This window comes from Tympanuchus pallidicinctus, unplaced genomic scaffold (genome assembly GCF_026119805.1).
Source record: "Tympanuchus pallidicinctus isolate F22 unplaced genomic scaffold, pur_lepc_1.0 scaffold3, whole genome shotgun sequence".
In the NCBI taxonomy this organism is placed as follows: domain Eukaryota; kingdom Metazoa; phylum Chordata; class Aves; order Galliformes; family Phasianidae; genus Tympanuchus; species Tympanuchus pallidicinctus.
The window spans coordinates 86,363,134-86,387,239 of record NW_026294747.1 but is presented as its reverse complement, the minus strand read 5'-3'; the positions used below and the strand labels follow the sequence as shown (position 1 = coordinate 86,387,239).

The window sequence follows — 24,106 nt, the reverse complement described above, 5'->3', positions numbered from 1 at the left end:
TAAACACGTTTCTTAAGTCTGTGTGTTTATTATATAAACATACCCTAAACTTGACTATCCATTAAAACTAGGCTTTCACCTCCCATTCCTACAATCTAGATTTGTCAGAAATTCACCACCCTATTAAACTCTTTATGATCCCAACAGACCTGATTCCTTTGGCTTATTTTATTTCTAAACTATAAATATTGTTTTTTCGTTCCTCACTGTGGAAATTTGGCTACATCCATTTTACATGCTTACTGGAATAGAAAACTGCCTAATCAGATAGGAAAACAGTTGGCAGTATATAAATCAGGGTTTGCTGAGGATTTCAAAGTGTGAAACTGGGCAGACAAGCATGTATCCTAGGAGTTCTGCCTTTCCCTAGCCTCCCTGTAGAGAATTCACATGGCAAATATGATCACCAGGGCCATCTGTATAAATACATGGGTGTGTTGTCCTGAATTAACACAGCAGCTCTATGGAGAATGTAATTAAAGTTTTATATTCAAATTTCCCCACCAAACTATCTGAAATACAGATTTATATACTGGGAAGAAAAATCTTGTCTTACTTTTGATGAAGAAATCAGTTGAAATACCTGTTCTACCACAACTAATCTAGCTGAAACCCCAGAGTTAAGTTCAGAGTGCTCTTTAGTCATGCTCCAGGGACGAATTTACCGTCTGTCCTGCAGATCAGTAGCACTATGATATGGAAAGTCATACTCTGCTACAAACAGCTTTTCTTAAAGAAAAAAAGTTATTTTTTTTATTTAGCCGTGCTTTTACTGTAACATTGCCTCCTCTGCTCTGTCGACATTTCTTCCTAACATTCATGTTGAAACAGAGTTAAGCAAAGATTCATGTTGTAGTGGTGACAGGAGGAGTTGTTACACAAGATGTAAAGTTTCCTTCGGATTTCAAGTCACGATTTTTTCTCATTATTTAAACAAGAACTACATTGAAGTGGTGCAGGTACCAGGCAATAAAGATTTCCCTTGGTGCTGACAAACTCTGAGACCGCAAACGGACGTGCTTACATGCCACAAGAGGTTGCATGATGTTCTTTTCCTTTAGGCAAGGGATTGCTGTCATAAAGGAAACATCTTTATGTAAGAACTGTTATTATTGAAAAAAAAAAAATAATCTCGTTTTATATGAAGGTTTGACTTCTGGAATTTTTTTGTTCAGCAAATTGTGGAAAGTTTGTAAGCACATAGCTTTTAGTTGCCTTGTTTTTTAAACTGCTCTTGAAGCTGCTTCAATTGTTCTCATAGTAATTCTGCATTATTGTTTAGCAACTTCTTGATGCAATAACTTAGGAATATGTTGCTTTAAAAAAAAAGAAAAAATACCTGTTTTGAGAAGAGATCTTACAAGTCTGAATGATGTACATAAATACCTATATATCAGATTCACATGTAGTTTATCTAATCTATTTGTAAGGTTTTTCAGGTGAAAATTGTTTTGTGGACATGTGATGTTAAGCTATAAACAAAGCAAGCAGGAAAAAAGTTTTCTGGAATGCAGCAGTTCATTGAGGCTCAGTGATGTGGTAGGTGGACATGATGTGTTAACTGAGAGAGGAAAAATAGGAGACAGGATTTGATTTAGTACAATAGTTGTCTGTATCTAAGAAACTAACACAAGAATGTCCCCTCTGCCAGCCATGTTGGTCAACATTCTCATATAATTATAAGATCATTCTAGGAAAAGAGTTGGTATATATCATTTTTTAAGGCTAATTGGAGTAATTTTTCAGCCTTCCAGGATAACTGCAAGATGATGATATAAATTATTATAGAATTATTTATACTCACAGGATTTTTTCCTTTTAATAAAATGAAATATACAATAAAGGTGATAGAAATATTGGACCATGACATTTCCACCATATATTTTTAAATTTTTTAGACTAACTTCCAGTAGAAAAAAAGGGCTGAAACAAAGCATTTAGTACATAAAAAAGCCATAACTGTAAAAAGTATATTATTTTTCTAATGAAAATCTCAATTGTAAGCCACAAAATATGTGATTTGTTCTGATATAATATTGAATTTATTTGACATTTTATCTATTTCATATATATTATATATTTATATTATTTTATGTTTATTTATTTGATATTTTATATTATAAAATATATTTTTATATATTTATTTTATATATATTTCAATATTAAATTGAAAAGTGTTTTTCCAGAAATGTGAAAATGTTTATTCTAAAAAGCCATTTTGAATGGAAACCTATTTTAAGATAAAAATGTTCTGGTGTCTTGAATGACTGAGATCTGGCAGTGTATATATCTTGGTGACTGGTTGCAACTGCGAAGTATGCCTGGTTACTGCTACTATAAATATTTACCTACTACGTTGTGATTGATGTTTTTCAAGGAAGATGTCTGGACACAATGACACAGACATCTGCCCCACAGCAATGAGGGAAGATTGAAATCTGAAAGGCTGATTGGTAGCTGGAACATCCACCACTGCTTTTTTCCTCTATGTAACTTTCTAGACATTCTTTTGAGCATTGACTGTTGTTCCACCACATTAAATTTTGTTACATGCCAAGTCCTGCAAAGTTCTTTTTTTTTTTTTTTTTTTTTTTTTCTCTGAATTTCAGTAGGGTCCTGTGAGCCTCAAATGACAGCGTCAGAGTATAAAATTTTGCCTGGCAACAATTATTTTACTATCCTAGACTTTGCAATTTACTCTGATGAAGGATCTGCTCAGGGGGTGTTTTCCTCCTGTGGTAAGATGGCAGAAGGTAGAAAATATCAAGAAAATTGAATTATTCTTCGTGTTGTGCTACTGCAGGAGGCTTCAAAATCCACTGTTACAGAGATTATGTATTTCCTCTTGTTGATATCATATAAGTCTATATTTACAAAATATAAAATATGTGTTTAAAATATATATATATTTATAAAATATATAGAGAATGCAAAAAATTTTCCAATGATAGCAGTTTTTAGGTATAAGCTTACTGATAGCAATGGAAATTTCTAGAAATAGTGTACTTCACCATTTCTATCAAATTTAGATGTGGTCTAATATATAGATCACTGTTCTCTCAGGTTCTGGGCTACAATTCAATCCAAGACATTTAATTCATTAGTTCAATTAGGTGGTTACATCTCACATAGCTTAATACAGTGGGATTTTCTGCTTGAAAGATGAGGGAAATCAAGCTAGACTGAATGATGAATTGTTTCTCACCTTTTGGTGTTCTTTTCAGGCTTGAACTTAGTTTGAGTGAGTTCTAAGAAATACAAATGGCCCTACTTATGTTGTCCTTGGCTTCTGAATTAAACAAAACAAAAGAAATTTGTCCCAGTGTTCTGCTTTTCCAGCCAGTGTGCACATTATTTTGAGCAAGATACTCCAGATGTTGCAGTTCTCTCTATATGAAGAACTGGATCATTTCTATACTCCTTCCTTTACAGAAATGCTCTGCTTAACCTAATAATCAGAAGTTCTTTTCATGTTAATAAAGATGAATATTAATAAAAATATTAATTTTATTTTTATATTTACTTTATTCATAAACTTAATTCATAAGCATTTTATGACAAAGCTTGAATCATTAGAGTAAGTTTATGGCAAAATGAAACAAGTATAGTTTCCACTTGCATTGGTTCTCAGTTTGTTGTGTTATTTCATTTCTGCTGGAGTAAAAGAAGGGTGTTGGTAGAAGGAGAAAACAGTCAAAGATACTAAAGGAGATTGTTTCTGGAACTGTGCCAACCATTTGCTTAGAATGAATATTCAATTTACTGGGATCTTAGAGTTACACTGCTTACCAAGAAGTGTCAATAGATACAGATGAAAAATTGAGCAATCTGTATAGAATCATGAACTAGTAATAAAAGAAGAAAGTGTGCTGATTGATCAAAAAGAAATTTGCTTTTTAACTTGCATTTTACTAGATTTCACTTATTCTTTCTTGAAAAATCTTGTAATGAACACAAGTTAAAACAAAAAAGTTCTCATCTTTTTAGACAAGTCTCCTGGAGATAAAAATCTTTATGCGTTTTGTGTCCTTCTTTTCCCTCCTTTTTATTGAATTCATACAGTGTTTTCAAATTTAGATAAACATTGTTTCTTTTCAAGGTTGTCACTAACATTGGTCCATTGGAGTGGATTCTTAATACTCCTAGTCATCACAGAGTTCATCATGGTAAGTTAAAAGCATAACCTCTAATTCCTCAATAGGCTTTTGCTAGTATTCAGTACTTGGACTGTAATAAGAAAGAATAAAAATTATACTTTAGTATTATACAACAATTTTAATTTTGATAACTGCTTCAAAAAATAGTCCTTGTTATGTGAGAAGTTACATAGTATTAAACAGTAATTTTTTAAAAAAATTAGAACTTATATTTAATTTTTAAATCTTTACCTTTGAGATTAATTATTGAGCAAAAACGAAACCTTGATAACGTGAGATAACTTGAAGATTTTGAGCAAAATAGTTTTGTAAATATAAAGAATGATAATAAAAATCTCACTTTCCCTGACTGCTAAAACACAGTCATCGTACCAGTCAGTAACAGATGCTCTTGCATTCAAATTCATGCAGTAAGACACGTTTTTCTTTGTGAAGTAGAGCTGTTAAACGTTTTGGTGGAATTTAGTTTCAAATGTCTGAATTGTTGAAAAATATCACTTCACACACATACTTGTCAGTTGATAGGAATTTCCATCAATATCCAGAAGAATTAAAGATGGTACTGCATATCTAAATTTGATTCATAACTCCTCTGAATCATGAGAAATGCCGCGAATATACCTGTGGAATAAAAGTGGGTTTTATAGATGTCACTGGCTCATTCAGAGTGCAGAGATAACAAGGAGAAAAGCAATGGGAATGGAAAAGCAAAATAATTTGAAACAGACTAAAATGGAGTTGTATGTACAGAGGATGTTATTAATATTTATTATATCCTCCACGTGTAGAGTGTTTATAGCACTGTGTAGACTTTTTTAAAAGGCTGTGGTGCTGTAACTATCTAATCCTTAAAATTTGCACAAGTACTGGTAATCCTGGAGGGAACCAGTCTGCTCTTATTTGCTCTGCTGTAAATCCAGACTAATCCTCTGAACCTGATCCTGATCAGAGTTGAGCAGAATCGAGTATTGTACAGTTGTACCAAACAAACTCCATTGATTTTGTTCAAACATTTGAAAGATATTTCACATACAAGTACATTCCCTAGGTAATAGATTGAAGGGTCACCCTGAATTCAGTGGTATAGGCAGGATCAGATGTATGGCAATAAAACATAGAAACAGCTGAAAGACAGTAAAGAGATGATTATGCATAAATGTATTCGACATGTATTTTCTTGGGTATAAATTAATGAGGTGATTTTTTTTTACTTCTTTAATTTTTCTTCATAAATATATTTTAGGTGAATTTACTCTCCAGTTGAATTCTTTATTTCACAGAAATTTTGAGTACGACATGCTACATTTGTATATTTGATTCTGAATAGAAGGAGACTTAGATGCTTTTTCAGAAAAAAGAAATGTTGTAAATACATAAAGGGCAGCTAACTTACTATTCAGAGTTACAGAATTGTGGGAGCTGAAAGATTGGAGGAACTCTAGATCATCTCTACAGATCATCTAGTCCAACCGCCTATTAAAGCGGGTTCACTTAAATAGGTCGCACAGGAAAACATTGAGACAGGTGTTGAATATCTCCAGAAAAGGAGACTCCACTGCGTCTCTGGGCATCTTGTTCCAGCTCTGTCACCCTCAAAGTAAAGAAGTTCTTTCTTATGTTCATATGGAAATTCCTATAATCTGTGTTGTGCCTGTTTGCCCCCTGTCCCATCACTGGATACTACTGAAAAAAATCTGATCCCTTCCTCTTGACACCTGCCTTTTCGTTGGTAAGCATTGATAGGATCCCCTCTCATTCTTCTCCAGGCTGAACAGTTCAAGGCCTCTCAGCTTTTCCTTATAAGGGAGATGCTCCAGATCTCTCATCATCTTTGTATCCCTTCCCTGTCTCTCTTGAACTGAAGAGCCCAGAACTGGACACAGTACTCTGGGTGTGGCCTCACCAGGGCAGAGTAGAGGGGGAGAATCACCTCCCTTGACCTGCTGGCCAGAATCTTCTTAATGTATTCCAGGATACTGTGGGCCTTCTTGGCCACAGGGGCACACTGCTGGCTTATGGCCAACCTGTTGTTCACCAAGACACACTTCTCTGCAGAGCTTCTTTCCAGCAGTTCAGACCCTAATCTATACTGATGCATGTGGTTATTCCTCCCCAGATTCAGGACTATGCACTCTTTATTATTAAAACTTATAAGGTTCCTCTTCCAGGACCAACTCTCTGCCTGCTCAGGTCTCACTGAATGGCAGCACAACCTTCTGGTATGTCCACCACTCCTCCCAGGTTTTCACCATCAGCAAACTTGCTAATTCACTCCTTAAAAAATATTTTTAGATTAGAAATTGATGCTAAGATTTCCTTTTGTAACCCACTTGCATGTATTCTTATATATGCAATGACTTATCAATCATTTTTATTATAGGTAGAAATCCTTACTGCATTGACAAAAATTATGGCGGCACACTCATTATCTGGGACAGGATATTTGGTAAGTAAAACCAAACCAAAGCAAGCTGCTCTCTCCCTCATGTTTAGTTAGTGCATCAAACAAAATGTGTATATTTAAATGTTGATTCTTTTTTTTTTTTTTTTTTTTTTGACATTTTCCTTCAGGAACATTTGAGGCAGAAGATGCTAAAGTTGTATATGGCTTAACACATCCAGTAAATTCATTTGACCCCATCCTGCTCCAGGTGCTATCCTTTGTATAACTGATTCTGTTATCTATAACAATCATTCAAAAAGAGTGCTGGTTGTTCAAAAGAAACCCCTTTTAGGCATAACTGAGATTAACTCTGCTACATAGTTAATTCACTATCCACAGTGTCTTCAGTATTTCATTACAACTTGCTGCACTGAAAATATACAGGGCATGTAGAGCCATTATGAAAACACAATACAGTAAAATTATTAATTAATTAATTACAGTGGGAATATAACAGGCCTATGACTTACCCAGTGAATGCTGTCTATTTTGACACACACAGAGCAATATGTAGAGAGGCACAGACAGAAAACAAAATCTGTTGTTTATGTATTCCCTAAATTTGCTATTTCATAAGTAATCCCATGGTGTGATATCTTTATTTCTTTATCTGTTTTGCGTATTTGATCTTAATGATGCTTCATAATGATTTGCATTGACAGTGTTACATAGCAGCCATCATATTTTCAACAGAAGCTGTTTGGAACAGAAAGGAAAAAGAAGAAAAAGTACTTAATGTGGTTCTTGGTGGATTTCTTGGTCCAAGCTTCTCTTCATCACAACATAAAAAGTTCTCCATAAAACTGTAGAAGAACTGAGGAGTATAGACGTCTCCCTTTATTTCATGGGGACTTTTTATGGCTGTTCACTCCACAAGGCATCTCAAAGACTTAGAAATTCTGCCTGAAGGAGTACCTGGGCTGGAAGCTAGAAGGATGGCCACAGTCCGTACTGTTATATACATTACAGACAGCACTGAGTAATTTAGGAATTGAGAGTATGTCATGTAAAAGTCCCAATAACAAAATTCTACTTTAAAGCCATCATAAATACAGTTATACAAAATACTGTTAATGTTCTGGATTGCCTATAGGAAAGAGAGATTTTCCTCTGAGTAGAAGTCTTTATAATCCTTACAATAAACCAAGGACCTGATATGGCTCCTGCCTATTTCAGTCATGTTTTCAGAACCTCTGTCTTCATCTCTTTTTAATGTACTCTCTTTACAGACTTGCAAAAAGTCATTTATTTGAAAGCTAAGGATGAGGGAAATGTAATGTTTTAATAAATTTTATTTTACTAACAATGAAAAATCACTTGCTCTTTTTTAAGTTACGTCCCTTGGCTCGTATTTGGAATACATTTTGGGCCACACCTGGATTCTGGAATAAGCTTTCTGTCATATTCAAAGGGCCAGGCTGGGGACCAGGCAAACCTAGACTTGGCCTTCCTGAGGAAATCCCAGCGGTAAATATAACATATAGAGGCTTTCAGTTTTGTGTAATTTACTTGGACCTCTTAATGCTACTGGATCAACGTTAAGAACTCTACACATGCTATTTTAAATTAGCAAATTAGCAGTCATAAAAGGAAAAGACTGAAGGAAATGAATGTTTTACTTGTGTTTTTCTTTTTATTTGAAGGAAAAATATATCATTTTGTTTATTTTTTCATTATTCATTTCCTAAAGAGATTTTCAAAATAGTTCTATAGAGTAAGTTAATTTCTCTTTTTCTTTCAGTTGTGAATATGCACACGCGCACACACATAAACAGTGAAACACTAGACAGTATGTATGTAAGATTGTAGATTATCTTTGTGTAATTATCTGTGCTCCTTAATCTTTTTGTGTTTGTAATTTTAAGGAATACTAAGGAATAAGAGGTTGCAGTGGATCACTGGTATCTGTATTGCTTCATATAGGTCACTGGAAATGAAGTTCCCTTCAATCCAAGTGTACCAGCTTATCTTAACTGCTACGCAGTGGTACATTTTGCTGTAATAATGGAGTTGTATATTGATCTTCTTGCTACTGTGACTGTGAGTAATTCATGTCTTTAGGTAATAGCATTTCATGATGACAGTAATATGACACACAATATACTTACATAATAAAGCACAGAGTAGAAACTATAGGGCCTGACTCTTATGCTATGTAAATAATCATATCTATATAATATATATAAAAAATCATAACTAGATTCTGTAGTGGTGTAATAATAAATGTGTAAATGTGTAATTATACAGTATTAAATATATATTAACATATTTACTAAAAGTTTTAGTAACTATATTAATTATTTGTGCAATTAAATTAAAAATAATGAATGTTTTGTAGAATATGTAAGTATCTGCATCAGGCTTTAGGATCTTGTTAAAGGAAGAATGTATCTCAGATCTGAGTTTGTGTAGGATTTAAAATGTCAAGATTGGTCAGATTTTAAGAGGCCAATTTTGAAAGATGCTAAAGACTTGAAAAAATAATTCAAAGTTTTCTGAAATCTTGTCCAGTTGTTGAAGTTGTTGTTTTTTGTTTTTTTTTTTCTGACAGAAATTCTTGCATTCAGTTGCAAGAAGAGACTGAGTGAAATAGTTTCTTGAGAGAAAAAGCATCAGGCTTATAGCAGCTCTTTTTTTGTTTACTTATTTGTTTCTTAGATGTGTTCTGAATAACACATCAGACAAATAGAAGAAAACAGTTTTTGAGAAACATTTTAAAAGTATTTTGTTTTGCACTTCAATGGAAAGGTAACAGGAATCATAGAACCATAGAATCTTTTCAGTTGGAAGGGACCATAAAAGACCATCTAGTCCAGCTTTCCTGTAGTGAGCAAGGGCATCCACAGCTAGATCGGATTTCTCAGAGTCCTGTCCAGCCTGACTTTGAATGTCTCCAAGGATGGGAATATCTACCACCTCTCTGGACTACATGTTCCAGTGCTTCACTATCCTTATCATAAAAAACTCTTTCCTTATATCCTATTTAAATCTCCCCTCTTTTAGTTTGAAACCATTTCCCTTTGTCCTACTGTCAACCATGACACCTACCACAGCAGACCCTGCAAAAGAGTCTGTCCCCATCTTTCTTATAGCTCTCCTTTAGATACTGTAAGGCCACTGTCAGATCTGGAGTGCTCTCCAGGCTGAATAGCCCCAGCTCTCTCACTCTGTCCTCATAGGGGAGGTGTTCCATCACTTGGGCCATTTCTGTGGCCTTCCCGGTGTGCTTCAAGAAATTCACATCTCTCCTGCAGTGAGGACAGTACTCCAGGGTGAGGTCTTGCAGCACGGAGCAGAGGGACAGGATCACCTCCCTTGCTCTGCTGACTACAATTCTTTGGATACAGCCCAGTATACTGTTGTCTTTCTGGTCTGCCAGGGTACATTGCTGATTCATGCCTGTCTTGCCATCCACCAGTGCCCTCTAGTCCTTTTTGGCACAGCTGTGCTCTATCCTTACATCCTCCAGCTTGTACTGATAGTGGAGGTTGCCATGACCCAGATGCAAGACTTTGCACTTGGAACCTCTCGAGGTTCACCTGGGCCCACTGCTTGATGCTGTTTAGGCCTACTCTTCTGATTAATACAAGTTACAATACACATCACCATCACTACTATGAAGGTCACACTGCAGAGAGTTTAGAGATTACAAAACCATATAAGGTTTTGTCTATCCTGAGAAATTTCTGAAGGAAACTAAAGCATAAATACCTATCATATGTGCAAGATATACAATGCCACAATTGCTATGCTCATATACTGAGAAAACCTCTGCAAAATATTCAGGATATGCTTCTAAATTCCTGCATACATGCAAAAAGTCATGTTTCCCTAGGGATCAAATAAGGTATTTGTTTATTTTCTTTGTTAATATTGCTTACAGCAAGAACTAAGGAGTTCATTAATGAATTTTTTCATATTTTTTATTTTCTCTTTTTGTATTTCTCTGGACCTTGAAGGAAAAATGAACGGTCCAAATTTTTTTCTCTGTTGATAACTGCAGCTGTTTAAGAATTAGTAACAAGTTTAACACCCAAACCCCATATGATAATTAAGTTTTTGCAATCACAGAGAGGAAATATCTTGAACATCTACTATGTATGAGTTTATTGCAACAAAAAAAACCCAGAAAGTTCTCTACACAAAACTGTGGGGTAATGAGGTAGTAAGAATAAGAATGAGAACACAGGGAACTAGAAGCACTTCATCTCAGTACATAAACCGTCAGTGTTGGTGTAGAAAGTTCTTGTCCCAAGGCAGAGTTCCAGCATCACTCTGCAGTACAGTGGGAAAGCTGTCATGAGAAGGAAGCTTGTGTATGAATAACTTTACTTGGCAAAAATCTCTCTTCAATATCAGTTTTCCACTACACTGAATTATAAAATGTCTATGGATACAACTGGAACTTTCTGTCTGGCTATGAATTATGTCATAACTGTGGCATAGCTCCATAAATGGAGAAAGCTAACTGTTTTCCTCATTTTTAGGTGTAAGTTCCATTTCATAATGGCCATAAGACACAGCATACAGCTATTACATTTCTCAAGTGATTACAGTTGCTCAGTGTTTGGTCTCACGCCCTGTAGAAGTGTTAAGTTTCTCTTATGTGCAAAGAGCAACCATATACCTTTGGTATGAATGACCTACATTTAACTTATGAAAAGAGCAAAACAAGAAAGAACAAATATATATTTTCCACAAGAGAGAGCATACAGTGTTTATTTTCTATATAGCAATCTGTACTATATCCAGAGAATAAAAATATTTCTGAGCTGCGCACATCTTGATCATTGATGTAATGGGATTTGGATCAGTCCCAGAGAGAGTGCTAGGAGTGTAAAACTGCAGTACATTCAAAGCAAAAGTCTCATAGCTCCAGAACTGCTTGTATCTCATAAATCAAAATGAAATCTACCTTAAACACATTTTGTAATGTCTTTTTGTTGTTGATAGATACTGTAACTTTTACTGTGATTATAATGCCATGAATATGTGAGCACTTTTAATTAGACAAAAAGTATGCGGTGATATGATAGGTCTCTTGAAAGTTGAGAGCACAAGTAATATATCCATTCAGTAGGGCAAGACAAAGTAGATGGAAGACAAAGTATACGGAATATTGCTAAGTAATCACAGATTTTCATGAATTCTCAGTTAAAATAAAATTCATACATAGACACCAAACAACACAAATTCCATAGCACTGTATTAGCTTTCTTCATTTGAATGTTAAAAATGGGTCATATATGATAGCAGGGCATCTGTCAAATTACAACATGCTGACATCTTTCCTAGCATTTCTATTGAAAAACTGAAGACAGTAAGATGACAAAATGCATTTATGTTATACTTCAGAAGGAAGAAAAATGACCTGGAATTTGGAACCTTTCAATTTACATGTAAAACACATAGGGCATATTTCCTTTGTTTAAATGTGTTATTTCTTTTTTACCTAATTGAAAGAAAAACCCTGTGATTACAAAGCAGTGTAAACTTCTTCCCAAAAATCTATAAGCCCCCCTTTGTTTTTAAGTCTGCAAGATATTTTTTAATCTTTCAGTGAAATTAAAATCCAACAGAAATATTTTTTTCTGTATAATTACAGCCAATAACCACATTACAAAGTTGTGACTGACTCACAGCTAAGAAGCCTGCTGTGGTCCCTTAGGCTTCTCTGTTTGTGCACGTAATCCAGTACATAAATATTCATTTATTTTATATATATATCCATGCATGTAATTTTAAGAGGTATGAAGATGCTAGCACTAACAAAAGTGTAAAATGCACATTCTTTTCACACTGTAACTTGCAGTGTATAGATTCAGTACGTGATAGCTAGTTTAGTGATATAACTCAGATTATTTCATTGATTGTGGTAGAGTAACACCAAGAAAATGGATGGCCCAGCTGTCAGCATCCACTTCACAAGGTGATACAAGTTTGAAAGTAAATAATAATCAAGGCAGTATTTAACTATGCCAGGAGAAATTTAGGAAAGTAAACTAATATGTCAATATTTATGCTATGTTTTTCTGGCTTTCTAAAATCTATTACTTCCAAATGGCATCAAGATATATTTCACCAGAAGTTTCCAGGCAGCTCTTGACTAGGAACACAAACGAAGAAACAAAGTTGTTTGTGATAGATTCCTTTTCTATAAATTGTGATTTTGGATATATATTGTAAAGTAGCAACTACTGTTCAAAATTTATACTTGATATTCAGTTCTCTTGTAACCTGACAGAGAATCAAAGCTTTACGTTCCTTTCCTCAGACCAATGCCCTGCCAGTGTGAGGGCATTTTTTAAGGCAATCTATAGAAGCTACTGTATTGCACTACTAACACAAAACAAAACCAGCCACCTGGCTAGGGCTGGGTTTAAAAAGGTGCTGTACTACAATTTAAGTGGAAGGACAGACTCAAATAGGAAAGTTTTGAATTATGGTCCCAGTTCCCCATAAAACGCTTTACCTGACAAGGAACTATCATTGAAAAACATAATAAAGCATTTCTAAGAAATTTGTTTGTGAATTGCCATATAGCTGTAGCTATATAGCATATAGCTGTACCAAATCATATTCATCTTTGCTATCTTAGCTTTAATTATTGAATTTATTTATGACCCGGCTTCTAAGTAAGTTTAAGTGGGAATTTATTGTGAGTAGATGAACAGTTTAAGAATTTTTATGAATGTTTTTATTGAAGAAATTTCTGTCCAAAAAATTTTGTCACTTCAAAACAAATTGATTCTTGTCAACAATGGAAAGCTGCTGTACAGTTTTGGATTCTAGAAACTGAAGTGTTAAAAAAATAAAAAATACCTTCAATGTAATCTTTTATTGACACATTTTAAAACCTACATTGAAAATTTTACAACGTACTCTAGTTGAGAAAAACCTTTATACAAAGATAACCCCATCAGAGCATTTTTACCTTCTTGTCTTAAGCAAGAGTCTCTGTGCATAACTGCTATGCTGAGTCCCTCCATGGTTCAGTGTCCAGGTCAATATCCTGTCTCCTGTGGTGACCAGTAGCAGGTGCTCTAAGTAAAAGAATAGTGTAGGATATCCTTTCTTTAGGTCTTCTTCTAGGTAGATGTTCATAGTAATCATCGGTTTGAGATTTCATAAATTTACTGTAAGGAAGAATGAGACAGACTGCATGTGTGGCATTCCAGTAATGAATTTGATCTATCCTTGTGTAAATCTGTGCAATGGAATGGCTTCACAGGTGTCATTTGTGAGAAGTGTGTTCTGGCTTGTAAATGACTGGGGCTGCTGTTTAGCTCACGCATTGCTGGGATGCTGTTTTCTTTGTTTGGTAGCCATTTGTTAAGGATATCCAAGTAGGTGCTTGTGATTCTTCAGTGTAACAACAGAACCCTATCCAGTCTGAGTGTGTGGTTTGATGTGTTTTGCAAACATGGGCACTGTAAGTTCGCACAGCTATAAAACTTGAGATTATTCTCCTGTGGCCTCCAACACGCACAGATACTTACCTTAGATCTCTTTGCGAGGTAGGGGCCACCACTGAAGGAAAGTGGGCTTGCTGCAAAGTGGGCTTTATTGAAATCAAGGCAGGGATTCACAGGTTTTTATTTTTCAGTGCCTGAGATCTTGAGGTGCAAAATGCTCTTCATAAACTTTATTGCTGTTCAAACCAGAAAGAATTTCTATAACTCAGCAAGATGCGCTATTTTCATATTGCTTTTTTTAATTTTATTTATTTTTTTTTAAGAAAAAATAAAGGCTCTTCAAAGCTAATATTTGAGAGGAAGCAAGGGAGGGAACAAGAAAAATGATTAAATATTTGATTTGCAAAGGCAGTTATGTAGAATATAAAATTATTTCATAAAGTAAAAGAAAAAAAATCAGACTTCATCATGGAAAAGAATTTTATTTTCTGATTGCTGTTTCTATTATTCAGATTTAAATATCAAGGACATAAATCTCTATGCTGCTTTGTGTCCAAATAATAAAACACGTTAACGTTTAAAAGTTTTCAGTCTGATTGGAGTCAATTATATGAGCTGAAGAGTTTTCCTGAATTCGGAACCAAGTGTTATGAGGAAAGATTATTAGTTTTGTTTCTTGTTAAAATATAGCTATATCATGTTGTTTGAATTCTTACTGTTACCAATGTCTGTTTTGGTATTAATTGGGATTTATACATGGCAACTGTAAAAATGAAGTAAAATAACATGAAAAAATAGAATAGGGCCAAGGTAATTTTTACTTAGAAATGTTATGCCCTTGTGGGCTAAGGCATGAGGAAATCAAGCAACTTCAGGAAAGCAAGTGGTGCAGAAGGGTGTATCTTAATAATTACATTGGAAATAGAGGCAACTATAAAAGTGATTACTGCAAATTTTTGCAAAATAAAATGCGAATCACTTCAGAAACAGACAGTGAAATCACTGAGATAAAGTTGAAGCTTCTGAGTTCTGATAAACTCAGTTTCTCTTCAGAAAATTAGCCTAAATGATTTTTTTTTCTTTTTTTAAACAGACATTATCACAGGAAAATATTCTACTGAGAATTGCCATTATCATTCTATCCCTGACCTCTTTTGGATTTCTTATGGAGAAAAGGCAAGACATAAAGCATGGTTTTTTTCTTCTCTCATTCTACAATATTAATAATACAAGGAAATCTCAACTGTGCCCAAAATTATATTGATAAAGAACTATAGATATACTCTGACAGGTATGTTTCTGTCTGTTGGCTAGAAGATAAAACACAACCTGTAACTAAAACAAAGAGTGTTCCAGCAGCAATTAGTGGTGATATTGAAGCACCAACTGCTCATGTCGTCAAATGTGCTTGTATTTGTTGGATCAACTTCCCTGGTTTTGTGATACTGGCAGACCTGTAGTCTGTTCCAATGCTGCTCAAACTTAGCCATGTTGTTTCAGTCCTATGTAGTAGCATTTCATGGGTGTCAGATTGACTGATAGTGTATGAGAAGAGCATAAAAAGTGCAGACTCAAACTTATGTGAAGGATACCAAAGATTTTGGATTAATTTGGTCAATATGGATTCAAATCAAATTGGATCTTGAGAAATATACCAGTTCTGTGAGATGTATGCTCTGGAAGTAGTCCATACAAATGCTGTAAACCTACAGGAATCTGAATAGCAAGTACAGTTTCTTGAAAGGGAAACTATGAGTATTTGCCCTGCTAACATAGAAATGTGGAATAGAATCTTCATTGTTGTGCCACTTGTGTTTTGCACATACTAATCATTGTCTTTTTCAATAAAGAATACATTTTGCTTATATGTTCCGAATAGGGTATTTCAGGGTGGGTAAAAGCTTTTCAAGAAATCAGAGATCAGTATTACTTACAAACTTGGTAAGGAGAATTAATATGAATTTACAGAAATGTGCCAATGAAAAGATTCTGAGCTATTCAGATGGCAGTTCTCAGAATTTTTCTGTTATCATTTCTGTGATTAAAAGATATGTTTATATGTGTGTGAGTTCACATATATTCTCTACATATGCATGTTCTCACCCACAGAAAATTCAGTACTCTAAGATATTCTAACTTCTAAGATATAAACTGTATACTATAGAAATGTAATCTTTTAAAAAAATTTAAGTTTAGAAAAGGGGATTTTATATAGCTGTGGGATTCATAGACTATTTCTACATTCTGATTTTCATTGAAGTTAACAAGAAAGAAAACCAACAACATTAATCTGCATTATTTCCTGTTTCTAGACCCAAAGCAGGAATTTTGGAAATCATCCGCTGCTCAGTCTTCTTAGGAGTATACAAACTTGGCTACTTAAGAAATCAACTTTCTTTGCTCGACTACGCCTACGAAGTAAGACATTTATTTTGAAATGTTTAAGCTAATGACCTTATAAATTGTTCCTATCATAAAGAAATAAGAACATTACAAATATGCATTTGGCTTCTTTATTTTCATGACATAATTTGAAGAGAATATTGATTTTTTCTTCTTTTTTTTTTTTTTTGTTTATGTTTTATCTTTTGCAAAATTGTTTTCTTTGTTATAACCAATTTATATTGAAAGAAGTCAGAAAGCCAGAAAACCAGTCAATGCAAAAATACTATATTAATGGCCACATATTTTGACCAGAATACCAGAAGTTCTTTCCTGAATTTGGACTGGGTAATTCACTAAAACAAATCTAAGAACTTAAATATTTTGTTCTGTATTTATACTGTACATCAGGAACAGACTTCTAGGAATTGAAACGATAGGAGACTGAATTAAACAGGTATTTAATCTGCTTAATTATAGTTGTTTTTGTGTTCATAGGACATGTTTTTATTGTGTTTGTGACTGTTACTTTTTAATCTACATTCTTTTTTAATCAAGGTTAGTTAAAACACTAATGTGATCAGATTTTGATGACACTAAGTTACAGATTTTGATGTGTATAACGTTCCCAAGCTACCTTGTGCTGGCCATCAGGAAAGTTGGTTATCAGCAACATTGTGTACTTCTGAAAACTAGAAGAACTGTTATCAGATATTTTTTGGCTTAAACAGTGAAAAAAAGAAATTAAATAATAATAATTGAAACTCAGACCTGTTACTGATTACATTCAGAATGATTTTTGTGACTTGAAACAGCTGCAAAATATATAGCAACTGATAACTTTGCTAATAGTTAATTTTTGGTAGTAGTGCTGATTCTTCTGCTTTCCCCTCAGATCAGGCAAAAACAAGAACATAAAAATATATTATACTACTGTGGCTCTTTTTCATTGGTACAGGAAAAAATAATTATTGGACAATATTTAATGCAAAATAAATAATTTTTTTATTTATTTTTATGTTGACGGATACCTGATAATCTACTACAATAGATAGTCTAGAAGCAAATAATTTTATTACTTGGCAATTAATTCTACAACCTGTGAGCAATAGGTCTCAGACTTCAGGTACTGAGGTTTTCTAACTAAATTTGAGCAGAGTTATGTGTTAAAATATACCCTCTAAATTTCCCCCAGCTCTTGTCTAAAGTGCGTACATGTGAAAGGTTAAAGGAGTAGGAATAAAATTTTCATCTGGTGCTTCTATATTGTTTCTCATTCTGTCATGGAAAAAAAAAAAAAAAAAAAAAAAAAAAAGTTTCCTATTCTGTTCCATATTTGCATCTGTTGTTAAAATACTAAACTCTTTGCCCATTCTCTACTGCACTTTCCTCTGCTTTCTTGTGTAGTTTTTCTTCTTTTTTCCTTTTTTCCTTAATGTTATACTTCTCAGTGACTTTCCTAGTTCCTTCTTTGATATTGAGTTGTTTCTCATAAAAAACAGACTAGTAGGAGAAGCTTGCTCATATTATTTTCTTCGAAAAAAATTAAATGGGTGTCCACCAAATTGTTTGCTATCAACAAGACTAAATCAAGTAATAGTTGTGAAGAATTTCAATATGTGAGTGCAATAGACTTGCACTTTGTCATAAATTATCAAGCTTGTGATATTAACAGCTTTGTGATATTAATAGCTTTGTGATGTTTGTGAGTACCGCATCTTGATATGCATGTTTTACCATAACAGGCTTTGCTTGTGCACTGTCAATGCATTAAACAATTTCTAGATTCATGGTAGGAATGTTTGTTATGGAGACTGTGGTATTTTTGTAATGGAATTTACAAGAAAACATTCTGACTAAAAGGAAATTGCCAGAAATTTTACAATTAATGTTGTAAAGCCTCTTCAGATTATTAATGTTTTCAATAATAATCAATGAGATCATTTTGAATCAGAAGACACTAATAAGCATAATAAATAAATTGTTTTCACAGAAATTAGAACTAAAATTTGTCCTAAAAATTTCCTTTTGTTCAACATTCCTAAGATCTATCCTTTCTAAGTTAGGAGATATTTATTATTATTACTATATATTATATATTATTAGGAAAATAATTTTGCCATACTTTACATTAAATCATTAGTGAAAATTGTGATTTCTCTCTTCTTGTATCTATGGTTCATATACTTGCATTCCTCATTAATATTTTATAACCAGTAAATAAGACTTCAAAAATAATTACCCACGCAATATTATTTGTAGGATGCTCTAACTAGTAAAAATAAGTGATCAAACTTCAAATGATTGCCTAATGTGGGATTTGTAGTTTTGTCATTAGCTTAGGCTGATCTGAATGGAGAGTTTCACCAAGTCTAAATAATTAAATTAACAGCTCAATCCTGATTGCTCCTTTCTCTACTCCTGGATCCCTGGTGCTTTCTGTCATTTTAGTGAGTTTGAGCAGCTCATAAGCACATCTGATATTTATCAGAACTACTGAAATTTTCACCTGTTGAAAAACGGAGAAGAAAGTAAAGAAATAAGAGAAAACAAGAAGAGTAGGGGAAAGAAGAAAGAAGCCTTTTGCAGTTATGCTAGCACAGGTGGCTGTGAAAATAGCAGCCAATGAATGCAATGCCATCAGGAGAACCAGCCCTGCCCCCTTTCTCCAGCACCTTAACTTCTCAACCTAGCTAATTCAGTCACCTGATTGCTCTGACTGATGCAGCCGAAGATTTATCTTCATATAAATTAGGTGATTTAACATCCTCTGGAATAAAGAAAGTTCCCTAATACAGAGGTCCACAGAAGTAAAATGCAGCTAGAGGCAGGTAAGAAAGAACTGCTTATTTTGGTAAAGATACAGTCTTTGTATAATTGTTTATTGTATCCGCACTCCAATAGCCACAGAATTGCATCTGTCCATGCTTTGAAATTCTGTATTAAGTAATGTGGTTACCAGTCTTGGCTCAGTTGTATTTGAAGTCCTTCCAAGACATATTCTTGAGAGATCTCTCCTGGTGTTTTTTCCTTTTCCAAAGAAGACAATAACTCCAAGTTATCAGAGTTAAAAAAATAATCTTTTTTCTTGTGGGACGTGAAACCCTACACATTTCTCAGCGTGCATTTTCTGTTCCTTGTGCTGTGTATGTTTTATATGCTTGAGCAAAAGATGTAGGCTTTGTTGTTGCTTTGTTTTTTGGTTGATTGGCTTTTAGAAAAAAAGGCATAGAAGTTTGAAGAACTTTTTCGATTGCATGAGAATTCTTTCTGGGATGGAATTCCGTGAACACTTTGATGATAGAGATATTATATTTGACTGGATATAGACAGTAAGCTGAGAAATCAATGCAAGTCTTCTCAAGGCTCTCTGCTGCCATATCCCGTGCTAGTGAGTTTTCTGTAGGCCGACTATTTCATGTCTGTGTAATGTGATGATCGTGTGCATTAATATTGCCAAATTTTTTTCTGTCAGACTGAGTCTGGAGTCTCCTAACCACCTGGAGGTAGCAGAAAACATAACTTGTACATTCAGTTATGTGACATTTCAACAGTCACAATATGTAAAAATAAATTTGTGATGATGATACACCTCTTGAAAGAATTTCCATCTATCTTCTCTGGTTTGGCATCAGTCAGCATATTCCATGAGCTGATTTTGGTGAAGCACTGGCTGTTATTTGACAGTAGTGTAATGAGGAGCAAGAAGAAATGAGAGCCATTGACATGTTGTTGGATCTCTTGTCTGAAATATATTCCATAACTTCCATATTCCTAACTTCCATAGCGGCTGTAGCTCACTACTGTGACTCATAAGCTGAGGAAATGGGAGTGAAGAAAGCTGGAATGAGAAATGTAAATGTCTATTTTGTTGTGCCTGTTTATCTTTTGCTTTCTTTTTTTCTCTTTTCTTTTTCTTTTTTCTTTTTATCTGAGAATAGTTTGTACACTCAGACTATTTCTGCATACTTTTGCTGCATGGCTACCAAATCAACAGCAGTCATGTATTTACTTGCAGGCAGGAAGGATTAAGATCTGGGACAACTTTCACTGAAGAAAAGAAAGAAAAAGAGAGGATGTACACCTGTGTGAAATGTTAAATGAAGTACTTCTTTTCTGTTTTGTATGGGCGTGCGTTGCATTAGAAAAATAACCAACACTGGAAGATACATAGAGTCTTGTGCAGCAGGTTATAATTCAGCCCTTAACTAATGAAGGCAAAAATGAGCTTCTTTGTGGTCGAATTATTTATTCCACCAGAGTACATAAACTCTGCAGATGCAGCTGTTCCAAATGTTTTTGGAGACAGTGTTCTGTACCAAATGGACTGCTTCTCTGGTCTTTGATGCAATTCTTGTATTTCTTACGAGTGTGTCAGCTAATTTGTCTGGATGAAATATATAATATCTCTTTATTAAAGAACTGATTTGCACTATACTCTGCATTCCACAGCAGTCCCTCTTAACGTGATATATCACCACACTACTTCTCTTTTCATTATACAAAGGCTTGCTGTTGCCTCACTTGTTTCTTAGTGTAATTTCCCAGTGTCAGTAACCTGACTTATGAGTACTGACTTAAAACAAACATTTACTCATAAGAACTTATTTCCACATTGATAGTTTTCTGCTCTGCAGCATTTTTTCCTTGGTCCCTCATTATGATCATCTGTGCCACATTTCAAAGTGCAGCATATCCTATATTTGGTTTCCATTAAGGTGAAAGCTCCATGCTCTATGCTATGATTTACAACCTCAGCATTTAGGCAGTCTCTGTGCCCTAACTAGATTGGATGGTATATCTGAAATGTATTTTCAAAGTAATGGAAGGAAACTACTACCTCATGATAAAAAGCCTTGTCAACACACATGGAATTAAATAAACACGAGTTGTAATCTGTATTTTCTATGTTAGCCTCATTGAGAAAATTCTGCAATACCATGCAGTTGACTGGACTTTTAATATTCCTGACAACTACTCTAAGGGGAATAATGTCCCTTAGAAAAAGTCACAGTAAAATCTGGCAGTAGATTAAGTTCGTTTCCACTTAGGTGTGACAGCGGTCGTTACTGATTTTAGACTTAGCCAGTTTGAGAGTCGGCTTCACCACCATCAACTACAGACTATGATGTATAGTTCCAGATGCTCTGGCCAATTGACCGTAAAATTGCTCCGCATTTCTGGCAGAGCAGCTGAGCTGGAGCTTTTAAAATCTCCACTCCCCGAGCTCAACACCCTCCCCCCTCTGCTTGAAAGCTGCTCATTATTCTTCTTCTGCCGCTGATCTTAGCAAAAGAAAAACTTCTGGAATCAATTAGAAGTGTCTGCACTTGATGAGATTTGCACGTGAGTTCGGAATTGCGAGGCTTTGATAGTGTCAGCCAACAGCTGCAGTTTCAGGTGGTAAAATCGGGGAAGGAATTTTCCAGGGTTTATTTACAATCATAAAATAAAACAAAAATCAGGACAAGTTGGAAACTATCTAATGTGTCATTGAAATGAAGCCTCGATTGGGTTATGTATTTATTCTGTCTGAAAAAAAAGGTAAACTGGTGTTTTATTATCAGGATCTTCTCAATTACCTTGCAATTATTACTCAATGTAGACTGGTTGTAATAAAATGCAAGCTATGGGCTGCATGCTGTAGCTTTAAATATGAAAGAGGCATCTGCTATTACTTTTGTCACTTTAATTGCTCAACAAGACAAGGAGGTAGTCATACTTAATGGAAATCAGAAGTGTGTAGTCAAAGATGAAGCAAAGGTGGTATTTGGAACATAGAAAATACATATTCACATATACTGTCTGGCAATTTTGCATTTCACTTTCAGCTTCTGCTGAACAGGTGAATAAAAAAATAGCATTCATATTGAAATTTCTAATGTTTTCTGACCCATCTGAGCAGTTAGGGATTGGCTTGTATCTGTATGCATTTTAAAGATAACAGTCATGCCAAATGAGATTATTAATGTTCAGTTATGCATCTGAGTGTCTTTATAAAGATCAAATTGTGCCATTTCACACACATTGTTACTAATTCACATTGCAGACTGGTTTTGTTCATAAGTCAAAGCATAATTTTTCTAAAAGCCAGGAATGCTACAAACCTCATCAAACTGCATTTTTTTTCTACATCATAACACATGGGTAATAATAGAAATCTTCTCCATACCAATGAATTGCTTCACTCATATAAATCCCTGGTGACAGCTGAGATACTCCACACGAGTGGATGTGTTTATCTGTGCAATTTCAACTCCAATAGTAAAGTATTAGCTGGCAATTTTATTTTTTAATGAACAAAAGCATTGATTTGTTTCATACCTACATTTATCCTATGGAGATAGCACTATTAAGGAAAACTATTTTTACCTTCATTTTTACCTTCTCTTACTTCAAAGAGAAATAAATAATAATAAATAAACTAAGAAGGAGCTTCTAATGAAGGAACTCTTGGATGATGCCTTGTTTGTAGAAGTAGTCATTTGTATTTGCACAGAGGTGCAAATACACTGCACCACTATTGAATCAGTGCTGTCATAATCTCCAGTGAAAGACAGGCTTAGGGCTGGCCCTTTGTGGCTTGGACTCTGTAGAGGAAACATGAATGCAGTCAAAGAAGGTTTATGTTTTTTGACAGAGCCAGTGCTTACTAATCAGTTTATGCTTTCTTGTATGTTTTATGTTCAACAATGATTTAAGGTATAGCATAATGTAAAGCAACAAAGGGAAGGGTAAGATGATTGAGAATGAGAGATGCTGGCTTGCTTGCTGAGATTTTCTCCTGTGCATGTAGTGGGGGAGAGGCGGAAGATACCTCCTGAATGCATGCATCAAATGATGTCCTTGTGCCATGCACAGCACCCCAGAACAAGGAGCCTGCCAGCCTTACTGTGTATGGCTGTCATGCACGTGTGCTCTGTAGTTTGGCTGTCATTAACTTATCCCACTTGAGTGGGATATCCCTGCATGAGTGTGTTTAGTAGGACTACCTGGTATGGCAAATTAGTAGACTTTGTGCTGAAATCAGATAGTTGGACACCAAAACTTTTGCAACTGGCAGATGAGAATCGTTGCAGTAATAAACAGAGGAAAGCTGTACCTATATTGCAAAGTCCACGAAGGCAGATGTCTTAGTTTGGATATTATCCTCCACATGATGTGCAGAGGGATTGATTTAGGTTTTAGGAGATGACAGCTTTAATTAAGTCAGCTATTTCTGATGTGGAATAAATCTGGGTTTGGAAGATACAGTGTGACCACAAAGAACCAGCCTAGCGTTTAAAGCATTTAGGGTATTTTAGTCTCCCAAGACTTAAATTGAAAAAAAACTAACTGTAGAAAGAACATGTAGACCATGGTTACCCAATTATATGTCTTAAGATGGAGACGAAGGTACAAGATTATTCTTCCTGTAAGCATCCCATTCCACTTTGTAGATGTAACCATAATATGGTAGCTTTAAATATTTAACATTTTAGGAATATGATGTCTGTGAGACTCACAGATCCAGATTGTAACATATTGAACAGAAGAGACAAATAAATGCCTATACTTAGAAAAGAAAAAATTAAAGCATTGTATAGTATATTTTATCAAAATTAATGATTAGACTGTTGTTGTGTTACACAGCCTATATACTTTTTTTCAGTAGCTTTTAATGAAGAAAGGAGAAATGCAGTACAAATTGCATATATTTTTGTCTACTA

At 34.6% G+C, this 24,106-nt stretch overlaps 1 protein-coding gene across 11 annotated transcripts in view; it reads left to right on the top strand.

Annotated features, from left to right (window-relative positions):
* The window catches only part of AGMO (alkylglycerol monooxygenase), a 179,190-nt gene that overhangs the window by 86,338 nt on the left and 68,746 nt on the right, over positions 1–24,106 (top strand). For 10 of the 11 annotated variants that reach the window (XR_008209430.1, XR_008209429.1, XR_008209428.1 and 7 more), the window contains exons 6-12: positions 4,100–4,166; positions 6,538–6,603; positions 6,729–6,808; positions 7,933–8,067; positions 8,524–8,640; positions 15,109–15,191; positions 16,328–16,433. Coding sequence is in view for 7 of the 11 variants with exons in the window: in XM_052695401.1 (XP_052551361.1) it covers positions 4,100–4,166; positions 6,538–6,603; positions 6,729–6,808; positions 7,933–8,067; positions 8,524–8,640; positions 15,109–15,191; positions 16,328–16,433 (654 nt within the window). In the remaining 4 variants the exon portion in view is untranslated. Of the gene's footprint in view, positions 1–4,099; positions 4,167–6,537; positions 6,604–6,728; positions 6,809–7,932; positions 8,068–8,523; positions 8,641–15,108; positions 15,192–16,327; positions 16,434–19,152; positions 19,177–24,106 lie in introns of those variants that run through there. The other variant, XM_052695407.1, reaches the window with a different exon arrangement.